This window comes from Sorex araneus, chromosome 3 (genome assembly GCF_027595985.1).
Source record: "Sorex araneus isolate mSorAra2 chromosome 3, mSorAra2.pri, whole genome shotgun sequence".
NCBI lineage: Eukaryota > Metazoa > Chordata > Mammalia > Eulipotyphla > Soricidae > Sorex > Sorex araneus.
In genome coordinates this window covers 100,763,868-100,776,711 of record NC_073304.1, presented here as the reverse complement: position 1 = coordinate 100,776,711, position 12,844 = coordinate 100,763,868, and the positions used below count along the sequence as shown (strand labels likewise).

At 50.9% G+C, this 12,844-nt stretch overlaps 1 protein-coding gene across 3 annotated transcripts in view; it reads right to left on the bottom strand.

Annotated features, from left to right (window-relative positions):
* CELF6 (CUGBP Elav-like family member 6) overlaps positions 1-11,681 on the bottom strand; it is a 33,777-nt gene extending 22,096 nt beyond the window's left edge. Inside the window, exons 1-2 of one of the 3 annotated variants that reach the window (XM_055131088.1) lie at positions 11,126-11,681; positions 7,300-7,382 (exon numbers count right to left, since the gene is read on the bottom strand). In XM_055131088.1, coding sequence (XP_054987063.1) covers positions 7,300-7,382; positions 11,126-11,387 — 345 coding nt within the window. In that variant the 5' untranslated portion in view covers positions 11,388-11,681. The remainder of the gene's footprint in view (positions 1-7,299; positions 7,383-11,125) is intronic. The other 2 variants (XM_004611724.3, XM_055131087.1) reach the window with 2 other exon arrangements.
* Positions 11,682-12,844: the final 1,163 nt, after the last annotated feature.

The window sequence follows — 12,844 nt, the reverse complement described above, 5'->3', positions numbered from 1 at the left end:
GAGCAATTTCCTTTGGATCAAATTTGGGGGTGGGGGAGTAGGGAGGGCTTATTAAAAAAAAGAAAAGAAAGAAGGCAGGAAAGGAAAACAGGCCAAACTTGAATCAGCCGAATCCCGCTCCCAACCAGCTCTCGGGGTCCTATCCACTCTGACACACCCACCCGCTGGTAGTGGAGCATCCGCAGTGTAACAGGCAGTGGGTGGGGGCTGAGACACCTACAGGACTCAGGCTGCAGTCTAGAGGGGATGACAGATCAATCCAAGCAGATCAGGGCGAGCTGGACAGGTCTGGACTGGCCTGGACCAGGGACCAGGAGGACAGGACCCATCCCTGGGCATAGTCACCTGTGATTGTGGGGGAGAGACCAAGAGACAGAGCCATGGCGAAGAGAGACATGGGGAGAGTTGAAGAAACAAGGGAAGACAGAGGGGTGGGTGAGAAAGACAGAGAGAAAGATGGAGAGGGAGAGAGAGATAGAGAGATGGAGACAGACAGACAGACAGACAGAGAGACCAAGAAAGGGGGTCTAGGAAGAGAGAAACAGCGGGGCAGATAATGTGAGGGAAAGGAGGGTATGAAGGGCCATGAAGAGGATGTAGGCAAGGCAGGGAGGAGTATGGGGGGAGGGAGGGAGATGGAAGCCTGAGATGGGGGGGCAGTGAGGCTGAGCAAGACCATCATTATTTTATTAGTTCTTAAATAGATTCCGAGAATTACTCTCCAGAGCCTAGAGTGAAGAGTCCATGTGACAGCATCGGTTTCCATGGCAGCGGCTGCCCGGCTGGGTTTCCGGGGAGATGGATCTCGTCGGTGCTCTGGAAGACGCCCCTTTCTCTCCCCCCCACACTCCACCTCTCTCTGACACACAGCGGGTGTGAGGCGGCATGGACCTGCCCCACAGGGACTTAGCAGAAGCTACGCCTGCGGCCGGGCATCCAGGCTTCTCACCACCCAGGCTTGCTGCCAGTATTTACTGAACTTATGACACTCCCCAGTCTGGCTTGTTCAGAGAACATGGCGATGGCTCTGGGGACCCTGTGCTCAAAAGTTCAAAATGAAAGAAATAATACCACCTTTTCCACTAGGCACCAGGCCCCTCCTGGGGCATTTCACATACGTTGTCTCTCAATTCCTCCCACCCACGTTGTAAGGTGATGCCATGGCCCCAAACAGAGATGAGAAAGTTGAGGTAGAGAAAGGCTGCCACTTGTTCAAGATCTCATGGCAGGTACATGGTTGAGTTGGGGTTTGCCCCAGGTTTGTCTGAACCCAAATCCATGAATTTTGTAATGTGCTTCTCAAGTCACATTTTTATGTGTGTGGAGAAGGGACACTTGGGCCACACACAGTGGTACTCAGGGATCATGTGGTGACGGGGACCAAACCCAGACCTCTAGCATGTAAAGCATGTGCTTTGTCCTTTGAGCTATCTCCCTGGCTTTGACTCATTCTTAATACATGAACACAAGTGACATAGCACAGAAGGTCCCAGATCTTGGGAGGTGTGTGAGGTGAGGTGCTGTGGCCAAGGACAGAGATGCAGTCTTGGAAAGCTCCCTGGGGGAGGCACGGTTGGACCGAGACCTTGCAGGACTGGGACCACTGGACCACTGGCAATAATGGAAGAAGCAGGGTCAGAGTCTGAGCACTTGGACTGCTGAGGCGGGGGGGAAGGAGGGAGGCTGCCCCCCCCCAGAGCAGCAAGAGTTCCAGCAGCCGTCCGAGGTCATGGCCAGGGCCAAGTAGACAGACATGGATTACAACCCAAGTGCTATCCCTGGCAGCTCTCCCAAGGTCTCTGAGTCTCAGCATCACGTTAGTAAAGGGAATTGTGGTCCTGTCTTGCAGGGCTGTGGCAAAGACGACAATGGCTCAGTAGGTTGCTCAGATAGAATAAGCTTTTCTTTTTATTAAAGATGTGAAAGGGAAAGCCAGGCAGGGGCTAGACTGGGCAGGTTATGAAAATCACAACAAGGAATTTTGACTTTGCTGTATTTTGAAGGCAACAGAGATCCAGGGAAAGGTTAGAAGCAAAGAAATGATCTAGTATGTTTTGTCTTATGAAGGATCCCATGAACCATCCCTGCGCTGAGAAAGAACTAGAAAGGGAGGAAGTAGGAACATCCATCACACAGGTAAGGTGTGTATGGGGTCAGGGATAGCCTGGGACTGGGCAGAAGGAATGGAATGATTCAAGAGATATTTAGAAAAATGAAGGATCCGGTGTTTTCTTGGCTTGGGTGTCTGGGGGTGGGGCAGGGGGACGATGGCTCTCAGATTCTTGTCTTATGTATCAAGGAAGCTGGAGTTTGGGAGTGTGAAGGGTTATAGGGAGTTGTGAGGGGAAATACTAAAGAGGGTGAGAGCAAACTTGGGGAGGCTGGGGTGCCGTGGGGCCCGGGACTGCAGATCTCACTGGGACATGTGGACACCCAGGATTTAGCTTTGCTCTGTGTGGGGCTGGTGGGGAGAGAAAGAATGTCTAGGAACTTGGCAGACATCTACTCCGCCTCAGTCCTGACTCGGGAGGAAAGGGATGTGAGTGTGGGTGAGAAGTCATGGCTCTTTGCTGAGGAAAAGAAGGTTCGACCTCCTTAACTAAGAACTTTCCCCAAGACCTAAAGTAAGGCTGGCCTCAGGTGAGCATCTGCTCTGAGAGCCTCCTGGGGGACTCCAGACTGGTGTCTGCTTCAAGCCCCAGCTCTGCAGGGGAGGGGAAGGAAAGAGACAGGACCTAGTCCAGTGGTTGCTCAGAGGCAGCCCAGATGCACAGGCCTCGAGGCCTACCCCATGAACATAAGGGAAAGGAAGACCTTTACTCAGCTTAACTTGCTGAAATTCCTGCCTGTGGCCTCAAACATCTCCCAGTGCCGACCGCTGCCTCCACTCAGCACACGAGCCCTCAGCTCCTTCCCCTCCCTCAATATGGGAGGCTTTATCAGAACGACCCCCAAAATGCATCAACTGGTGGGTCTGCGAGGGGAGTAATGGCTACTGGAAGACAGGATAAGGAAAAAAGGTTGGTTTTTGTCATTTTCAGCGCTTTGCTTGAATTCATCACCTCCTCTAAGTCAATTCCCTACCAAGGTCCACTGGTTCTAGAATTTCTATAAATATCTGAACTAGCTCTCCATTCCTGCTCTATCCCCAGATCCACGTCAGCACCATCATCGTTTGCCTGCATACAAGCAACAGTGTCTTAAAGGGCCATCCTACTTCCTGTGTTACCTCTCCCTCCCACATTGTAGCCAGAGCAATGTTATAAAACATTACACATATTATTTTATAAATATACGCATATTATTTTATTGTTTTGCGGTCAAACCCAGATGTTCTTTGTCCTTACTCCTGGCTCTGTGCTCAGGGATCACTTCTGATGGGATTCGGAGCCCATATGTGATGCTGGAATCTTTTAAAAACATCTCCCCCATTCACCCTCCTATTCAGATCCAAGCATGGTTCTCCACTGTAAGCCTTCCGATAAGATTCTAAGGTGGCAGTCAAAACTTGTGGGTCCTGCCTCCCCTTCTTGATATTCACATGTGGGTCTTCCTTCACCCTCTCTGCTAGACACCTTCCCTCCCAGCTCTCACACTGCCCCCAGAATCATAGAAATGGCCTTTGTCTCTTAGGCTTCTAGACTAGCAAACGTGGTCATGCCTTAGCTCTGGTAGCTTCTCCTCCTTCCCCACTCTTGCTGCTGCTTGTGTGAGGCCAGCTGCAAACCACACTGAGATGGAAATTGTTATCTACGGGCCGGAAACTTCTTGAGGACAAGGCTCTGTCTCGTTCCCTGGATAGTTGCTAATATATACAGTGCCTCTGTATGAGTTAAAAAGGGGCCTCCCCAGTCCTGGGGATAATTACGAAAGGGTGACTTCTCTTCAGGGTTAATAATGTGTGAATGGTTTGATCAATGGGGCACTGCCAGACTTAAACTCCCTTTGCCTTTTCTACTGGAGCCGTTTTGTGAAGGGCACAATATGCAAAAGCAAGTATGCTCAGATAGGTCAGTCTCCTTCACAGCATTGGAAGGGGTGAATGCCCAGGGGAATGGAGGGCATGATCAGGGTGAGGGACAAGTAGACACCTTCTAAGTAACAGAAAGTGGGGTCGGAGTTGGCCTTTGCCATCTCGTTCAGGTAGACTTATGCAAATGACATGAAGATGATGGAACTACTTCCAGTTTTGTGGGGGCAGAGACTGCAAAGATGGGACAGCTCACTGAAGTTTGGAAGAAGCTCCGAATAAGAAGCTAAACTCTGATAGGTGGCAGAGATGAGCAGGGGGCAGGTATGTGGGCATAAAGGGGGAGGCCCCAGTCTAGCAAATATTATGACATTTCTCCCAGGCATCTAGACTTTCTCTTTGGTGGTTATCAATCTTTCCTGATTCTACCGTGCAGGGCCTTCCTTGTCCCAGATGGAGCCTTAGCTCTGTGTCCCCAGCAGGTGGCGGCTGTAGGCAGGACCCAGCGTCTATGGAGAGTGGGACACCGCCTCCCTGAATGCCGGTGGGCCTGAGGCCAGGTGACTAAAACTGCTGCTGCCCCTGGCAGACCCAGAGGAAAGATTGATGGCACGGACACTGCTGGGGCTGGCCAACAGAGCCATTGATTTTCATTTAAGAGAATAATTAAATATTAATTTTCACTTTGTTAAGCTAGGAAGGGTGAATAAGGCCAATCCTGCCAGTTCTAGAGACCAGGCTGTTAGAGGACTATGGATAAAGGCATGAGGGGCAGAAGGGGTGGGTGGGAAGAAGAAGATGCACCCAAGTCAACATCCCTGTTATAACCTTCAGCTCCCATCTGCCACCAGTTTGGTTCAGGTGGCAGTGTGGTGAGACCATCCAGGCTCAAAGCCCAGATTTTGCATTAGTAGCTGTATGACCTTAGGCAAGTCACTTGGCATCTATGACAGTTTCCTCACCTGTAAAATGCAAATGCTGATAATACTTTCACAGAAGAGGAAATGTCTGTGAACACGCAGTCCTAGGAACACTGTCTGGTATCGATAAATGCTATTATTTTAATTTTCTCCCCAGAGATTCTCTTCCTCTAGAAATTCTCTCTGCAACCCTTATTTCAGATTACTTCCATCCCTTGAGTCCCTGAGACAGCCTGATCTTGCAGAGTCCTGGGGCTGGCTGACGGGGGTTTTGCCTCCCCAAAGCTCACCTTCCTTTTTTCCCATTCTTCCATTTGCTTTCAGGATAAAGTCCAGTCTCCCAAGCCTAACATTAGTGTTCCTATTCCACAATTCTTTGTGAATCTTATTTCTTTCACTCTGGCATGCTCACAGTCACTATCACACCCACCCCAACACACACACACACACACACAATCCTAATTCCTTTTCACACCCATCCTGTTCCTTCTGGCTCTGTACCTTTACCATGCTGTTTCCCACATGCAATGTTACAGCTTGTCTCACTGAATCTCAATTCTAGCAGCAGAAGCCATTTACTCGTATGGTTGGATGAATAATGACTCCTACTACTGCTCTTACTAGTAGTCTGTTGCTCTTACCACCACCATCACTGCCACAAATATATACTCAATGCTTACTATTTGCCAGTAGCTATACATGATGGATTGTTTAATCATTATAATAACTCAATGAGTTCAATTTTACAGATGAGGAAGCTTAGATTTAAAGAGGTGAGATGATCCAAGGTGACAGAGTTAGTGTGTCATAGGTCCTGGATCCACACTCAGGTCTGTGAGACTCCAAAGCTGGAATATTGCTGAGGGTGTTGATTGGAGCTAAATATTTAAAAGGGAAAGTCAAGGCTTCAGTGACTAAAATGGGTTCTAGGACCTGTATTCACTAACAGCTTGATTAGTCTTAGGCAATGCATGTTCTATTTGCTGGGCTGTTTCAGTTAAGAGAAATTACTTCTTTATACTCTGCTGAAAGTAGTGTATATATTCTTTTTTACCCCAATTATAATGCTGCCCTTTCATGTTACCCATAGGAAATGATATTCCTCTTTGTAATTTGAAAGTCACCACCAGTAATAGTTATTGAGATCAAATTCTGTGTCAAACACTTGCTAAACCTCAGTTAATCCCCACAATAATGCAGTGATCTAAGTATTGGTACATCACACAGGAGCTGAGAGATAGTACAGTGGGCAGTGTGTTTACCTTGCACGCATCCAATCCAGGTTAGATTCCTGGCACCCCATATGGTCTCCTGAGCATGGCCAGGAGTGATCCCTGAGCACAGAGCAAGGAGTAAGTTCTGAACACTGCTGTGTGTTGCCCCCAAACAAACAACAAACAATCCTACATTTTATAGATAAGAAAATTAAAACTTAAGAGTCTAAGTAATGTTATCAAAGAACTGATAAATGACAGATCTGGGATTCAAATACAGATCTGTGAGAGTGGAAAACTAGTATTCTCAAATACAACTTAGGATGGTTATTTAACAAAATCCCACTATAACCCACATCTTCTCCAAATGAATACGCAATTCCCTCAAACTGTCATCCCGTGACCTGTTTATGCCCCATCGTATCCTGGTCTTTCTCTGGTAGGCTCATGAAACTTCCAAATCTGAGAAGTCCAAGAGTTGGATGGAGTCCTAGATTAGGTGTGTCCAAGGCATTTGATTAGAGCCTTTGCTTTGTGGACAAGAGAACAGAGGCTATGCAGCACACATCTGGTTCCTAACAATCATCATTTCCTCTTGCCCTATGATGAGTGTACCCCTGCCTAGCCTTTTGACATTAGCCACTAGCCAAGGACATATACCAGGTGCCACTGACACCCAACGTCTTTCTGTCTATTGAGCCAGTGCTCGTCCACCTTTCATCAGTGTGGAAGGAATGCTGTCTTGGTGGGCCAATGAAACATGACAGAAAGGGGACCAGGGGGGAGTGCTATCAAGGATCCTAAAGCTGGAGAAAATGGGATCGGTAACTCACTAGCGCCTCTACTCCAGGATTCGCATCCATGCTGATACCAGAGACAAATGATACCCTCAGTCAGGATTTTAGCCAAGGTGGAAAATCTCTAGCTTAGATGTCCCAGACACTTCTCCTAAAAAAAGGAGCAGAACATTTCAAACATTGAGCCCAAGGCTCAAGTTCATTCCTTTGAGCAAAATAAATTGAATAAACCAAAGCACCTGTCTCTGTTCAGGGCACAGGTAAGCCCCCTGCTAGGAAAAAAAGAGACTGCTTCTAGTTCCAGGTCCCAATCCAGCTCCTACATGTTGCTTTAGCATGCACAGAGGGTGTGTTCCCGGTCTGAGGTGAGTCCCACCCCCCAACCCTGGTGGACTTACCCCTGGCAGGGTCTTCTGCTCGTGCAGTGCACTCTGGGCCTTGAGAGCAGAGTCCCGGGCGCAGTAGGTGAGGAAGGCACAGCCTGGGGAGGAAGAGGCTGGCTCAGGGGGGTTTCTGAGACCCCCATATATTATTTCTGGAATTAACTCCATTAAGCAGACAGACTCAAGGCCTTTCTCCTTTAAACAAGGGTACTGCTCCTGAGATGCCCTCTCTGCCTCCCATCTTCAGCAAAGGGAGGAACTTTATGTGTCTTAAACCCTGATTGCCTCATTTGCTGCTGGACTCTTGACTAGGGGACATGTGTTCCCAACCCAGTCACATGCTCATACAATCCCACTTCTCCCCGCCCCACACCAGCCATAAGCCCTGTTGGGGTTAAACCTCCATAAGCAGCTTTGCCTTCAGCCTCTCCCTTGTTTTGGGGATTCTACTGAGTATCCCAGAATTCAATTCAATTCCTTTCTGACTCAGGAGGGAGGAGGCAAAGGGGAAGGAGGAGGTTTGGGAGCCAATCCCAGGATTCCGTGACTCCTAACACCTGCTCCTCTCTGTCAAGTTTGAAACAGAGGAATAGATTCATCAGTGGCTGGGGATGATTTAAGGACTTTTTGGAGGTAGGAATTTCCAGGGAATTCCAAACCTGTCCAAGACGTTTGATCAGTTAACTCTCCCAGGACTTTAAGATAGGGCCTCTTCAGGGGTTGCTGTACCCCAAATCTGATTTTTCCAAAGGAACTAGTAGATGCAGGGAAGAGGAATCTGGACTGAGTCAAAGGCTCAGTCATACTCATCTTTGTTCTGTCCCAGAACCTGTAGCCTGCTAAGAAGCACTGATTTTTTTTTTCATTTCCAACAGTCATTGAACACTCACTCATTCAGGAAATATTTATTGAATATCAACTTATTATGAGGGGAGCATTATAGTGGGCTTGGGGATAGAATGGCAGTAAGACAGATACATCCCTTATCCTCACAGGGATAATGAGGGGCAAATAATTGAGTGTGCTGAGTTAAGGAATATCTTAAAGAAGTCAAGGTGTTGTCAAGAAAAAAAAGCCCAGTGTATACAGGTGGTAAGAAGGCTGGTGATTATCTGCGGCAGAGGGAATAGTAAACACAGTATAAAGACTGAGGTGAGAACTCTGTGTTAAGGAAGTAGATGGAAAAAGCTAATATCATTGGAAATCAGTGAATGTTGGTAGAGTAGTGTAATGTGTGCTGAGATTGGCCCATCTACAACTTGGTAGGTGTGTCTAGATTTTGAATTTTACCCCTTAAAAGAGAGACACTACAGAGTTTCAACAAGGTTGTGAGACAATAAGATCTGTGCTTTCTAAGAGGGCTTTCTGAGTATAGAAAGGAGAAGGACTGGAGGGAGAACGTAGACATGGAAGCCATTAGTAGCTGATGCAGTTTTCCATTTAGAGCTCTGCAACTAGGAAGGCAGATGAGAAAGCATTCTCCATTGTCTTCTCTGGGGCCATCCCTTAAGGTGGTTGGGGATCTTCCACTCATTAAATTAAAAAACCTTAGGGAATTGCTGGGACAAAATCTGATCCATAGCAATAGGAAATCTGAAGTCCAGTGAGGTATTGGTGGCAGGGTAGGGCTTGGAACCTCCTGATTAGAAGGCTGATATTTTTTAAAGAATCACTATGACCTCCCTCAAGACCTAGCCATCAAAAGAAAATGGGTCACTCTGGCTTTTGGATATCTTTGTCATGGGGTGTGTGTGGGGGGAGACATTGATTTGGAGGGCCTGGCTCCACCAATCATCTTGGAAGGCATTCCTGATTTGGAGAACTGTGGGGTGATCGGCAAACACTTGATCCTGCTTACATCTCTGCATCCTTTCCTGCCACCAAGCCATATCAGCTGACGTCAGGACCAAGCAGGGCTGAGGCCCTGTCTGAGTCTTCAAGGGTCCAGCCACTGCCTAAAGGAACCTGTGGAGAACTATCTAGAATAAGAAGTGAGAAAATGGAGGGGTGTAAAAACAGAGAAATGTGGTCCAACGGGCAGGTGAATGAAAAATTAGAGCTAAGTGGAGAGAGAAAGGCTGAGAGAACCTATCAGAGACTTTGATAGTGTTTCAGTAAGAAAAGTATGAATTAAAAGTATTTGATACACTTTCCCTATTGTACAGATGAGCCAGAAAGATGAGAAATTCTTACAGATTGAAATAAATGTCTAGAAAATAATTTGCTATGGGTGAGTGGACAGCCGGCTAGTCACTCAGGCAGCTGACTGCGTTAGAAGGAATCTGAACAGTGTGGTCTTATCCTGTCAAGTCCCCTTTATCAAAACTCCACCACAAGGGCAGAAGACGCAGCCCTGTCTAGCTATTCGCAGCTCTTCTGGGTGGGGGCACTTTCCAGTGGCCCCTGTGTTAACGTGCCTAGATCCTCCAAGCTTTCCTGGTTGAAAAGATGTGGAGCCTGCTCCACCACCCAGTCCTTAAGAAAGTACCTAAAATCTGTTATTCAGGGCCCACCAGTTTTCTCCTGGGGTGTCGGTGAAGAACAGTTGGAGACCCTGCCCTCCTTTAATTATGAAACTGCAGCAAGGTGCAGGTGGGGAGGGATGAAGGTGTTTCTCCTCAAATCATTTCCTTCCCCGCCCATGCATGACATGTGACTGCCTGTCTTACTCGAGCCCAGCCTGGATAGACTTTTCTACATGTAAACAAGCCTCCTCCCTCTCGATACAGAAAGAAAGGGGTGTGGCTGGGCAGGACTGTGGGCCTCAGTTTCAAGCAATGATGGAGAGAAGACCCCTTTGTGCCCCTTCACCCTGACCACCCTGGGGTTCTGGTCCAGCACCCAGTTGTGAAAGAGGAGAAGCAGGAGGCCATAAAGAGCAAGACCCAGGAGGAGGGAAGGGGAAGCCTCAGAAAGGAGAGATTTTAGAGAACGAAAGAGCTATGGGTTTCATTGAGGGGGGAGACTGGAGAAGAGGAATACAAGGCTGAGGACGTATCACAGCTGAGCTTAGGGTCCTGGAGGACTCAACTCAAAAGAGGCAGAAGGTAGGACTGGAGTAATAGTCTAGTAGGGTGCTTGCTTTGCACACGGCTGACCTGGGTTTGATCTCCAGCAACATATGGTCCCCTGAGCCCACCAGGAGTGATCCCTGAGCACAGAGCCAGGATAGAGCCCTGAGCACAGCAGGGTGTGGCCCAAAAACAAAAACGAAAAAAGAAAGGAGAAGAAAAAAGAAGAAGAGGCAGAAGGTGCTGGGAATTCTAAACTTGAAGGTGGAATTTGGGACTAAGAGCTCCTGGGAGAGGAATTGGAATTTTTTATTTAGCCAGGCAGGCCTGGGTTCTAAAAAAAGAAGAGATGGGGTCTGTTGGGGTCTGAGCTAGAGGTCAAGAGTCAAAGGAGGCTCTGGAGATTTGGTGGGCCTGGAGGCCTGAGTCAGGGACGCGAGGAACTACTGAGGCGGATGCTCAGGAATGACGGGGTCCCAGGCTTGGGGAAATGAGGTTATCAGAAGGTGGAATAAGTTTCCCAGTTCCAGGATTTGGGGTGTGTGGTGGGAGGGGTGGAGGAAGGTTCAAAGGGATGGAGCTATGTGAGAGGTGAGAGATTGGGGGCTGGGAGTGAGTGGAGAACGATCAGGAATCAGAATGATGATGACAAGATGTCAGAGAAAATTCTGGGCTGGATGCTCTGTGTTCTGGGGAGGGGACGGGGCAGAGGTGGGGCAGGCGCTGGACTGGTGTTGGGCTGGCCCTAGGTGGGGCAGGGGTTGGGGCTGGGCCGCACTCCTAAATCGGATTGGGGCTGGGTTGGACTGGGCTGGGCTGACCCCGCGCACCTTTGTGGAGGCCGGTGAGCCGGTCCTTCAGCACCGTCAGCTCGTAGATGCGCCCGAACTCCTCGAACAGCGGCTTGAGGTCCTGCTCGTCCAAGCCCCGCGGGATCTGCCCCACGAAGAGCTTGATGGCGTCGTGGTCCTTCATGGGCACGGCGGGACCCGGGTTGAGCCCGCTCATGCCGACGCCGCTGTCCGCGGTGCTGAAACCCAGGCGCGGGCCGGGGCCGGCGGGCGGCGCAGACCCTCCGGGCGCCGCGGCCATCTCCCCGCCAGGTCAGCCCTCGCGCCAGTCCCACCGGTCCCGCCTGTCCCGCCGTCCCCTCCCTGGACCGGTGGAGAGGGCCAGGGGGAGGGGGCGGGCGGCACAGGGGGCGGGGTCCGAGAGCAGGGGAGGGGGAGGTGGGGCGGCGGGAGGGGGCGGGGCCGGGGGCGGGGCCGGCCCGGGCAGGGCCGGCGGGACTCCGGGGTCCGGCTGGAGGTGCCCCCGCGCGCCGCGCTCCGTGGACTCGCGCTCGAGCGCGGCTGGCGCCGAACCCTGAGCCCCAGCCCCCGTGCTCGGTGACGTCAGGCAGCCGGCCGCCGAGTCTACGCACACGATTTGCATAATGAGGGCGCGGCGACCAATCAGCGCCGGAGCTGGCCGGGCTCGGCCGGGGGCGGGAGGGGCGGCGGGGCTCACGCGCTCCGGCTCGCCATGGCAACCGGACCCCGGGGTGTCCGGGTCCAGAGAGCGCGCGCGCGCGCGTGTACCTGTGTGTGTGTATGTGTGTGTGTGTGTGCGTGTGCGTGTGTGTATGCGTGAATGCGTGTGTGGGTGTGTGTGCGTGTGTGGGTGTGTGCGTGTGTGTGCGTGCGCGCGTGTGTGTGTGCGTGTGTGTGCGTGTGCGCGCGCGTGGAGATGTGCGGGCGTGGAGATGTGCGGGCGTGGTCGTGCATCGCGCGTGTGCGCGGGAGGGGAAGGAGCTTCGTCATGCGTGCTGATGTCTGTGGGAGTCGGACGCAGCCCCCTCCCCGCTCCCACAGACACACGCGCTCGCGGTGCCCGGAGCCCCGTCTGCGGGGATTCCTCTCGTCCAGCCCCGCGCCCACGGGGCGGCCCCGCCCCCGCCGCGCCCCGGCTCCCCTCCCGTGGGCGTCCCCAGCCGCCGCCTTACTCTCCAGCTTCGGACGCAGCCCCCAGCACGGCAGCCCGTCCCTCTTCCACCTTCTCCTTTTAACTGAAACAAAACAAAAACTCCAGACACAGCCGAAACTTAAGCCGTTTTTGCTCCGGCTTCGCCCCAGTTTTGTGAGCCTTCTGGCCCGCAAAAGGAAGCTGCGGTCTGAGGACCCAGTGGCTGGGACGATTCAGGCCAGCCGTCCCAATTTCTTCTGGGTCCCGCGCAAGAGAAGAAACGGATATAGCCAGACCGAGTGGCTAAATATTTCAAAGAAGTCCATCAAGTTCATTAACTAGAGTGTTCTCTTGATTTACAAATAATCATGACAAAAACGAAAAACCAAAAAGGGAGCGGGAAGAGTACACACGGCAGGGCATTACCTTGCATGTGTCAACCTGGGTTCGATGCTAGACACCCTGTATGGTCCCCTGAGCCCTCCACAAGTGATCTCTCCTGAGCACAGAGCCAGGAATAACCCCTGAACACAGTCCGATGTGGCCCAAAAACAACGGAAGGAAGAGGGATGGAGGGCGGGGGGGGGGGGAGGAAGGAAGGAAAT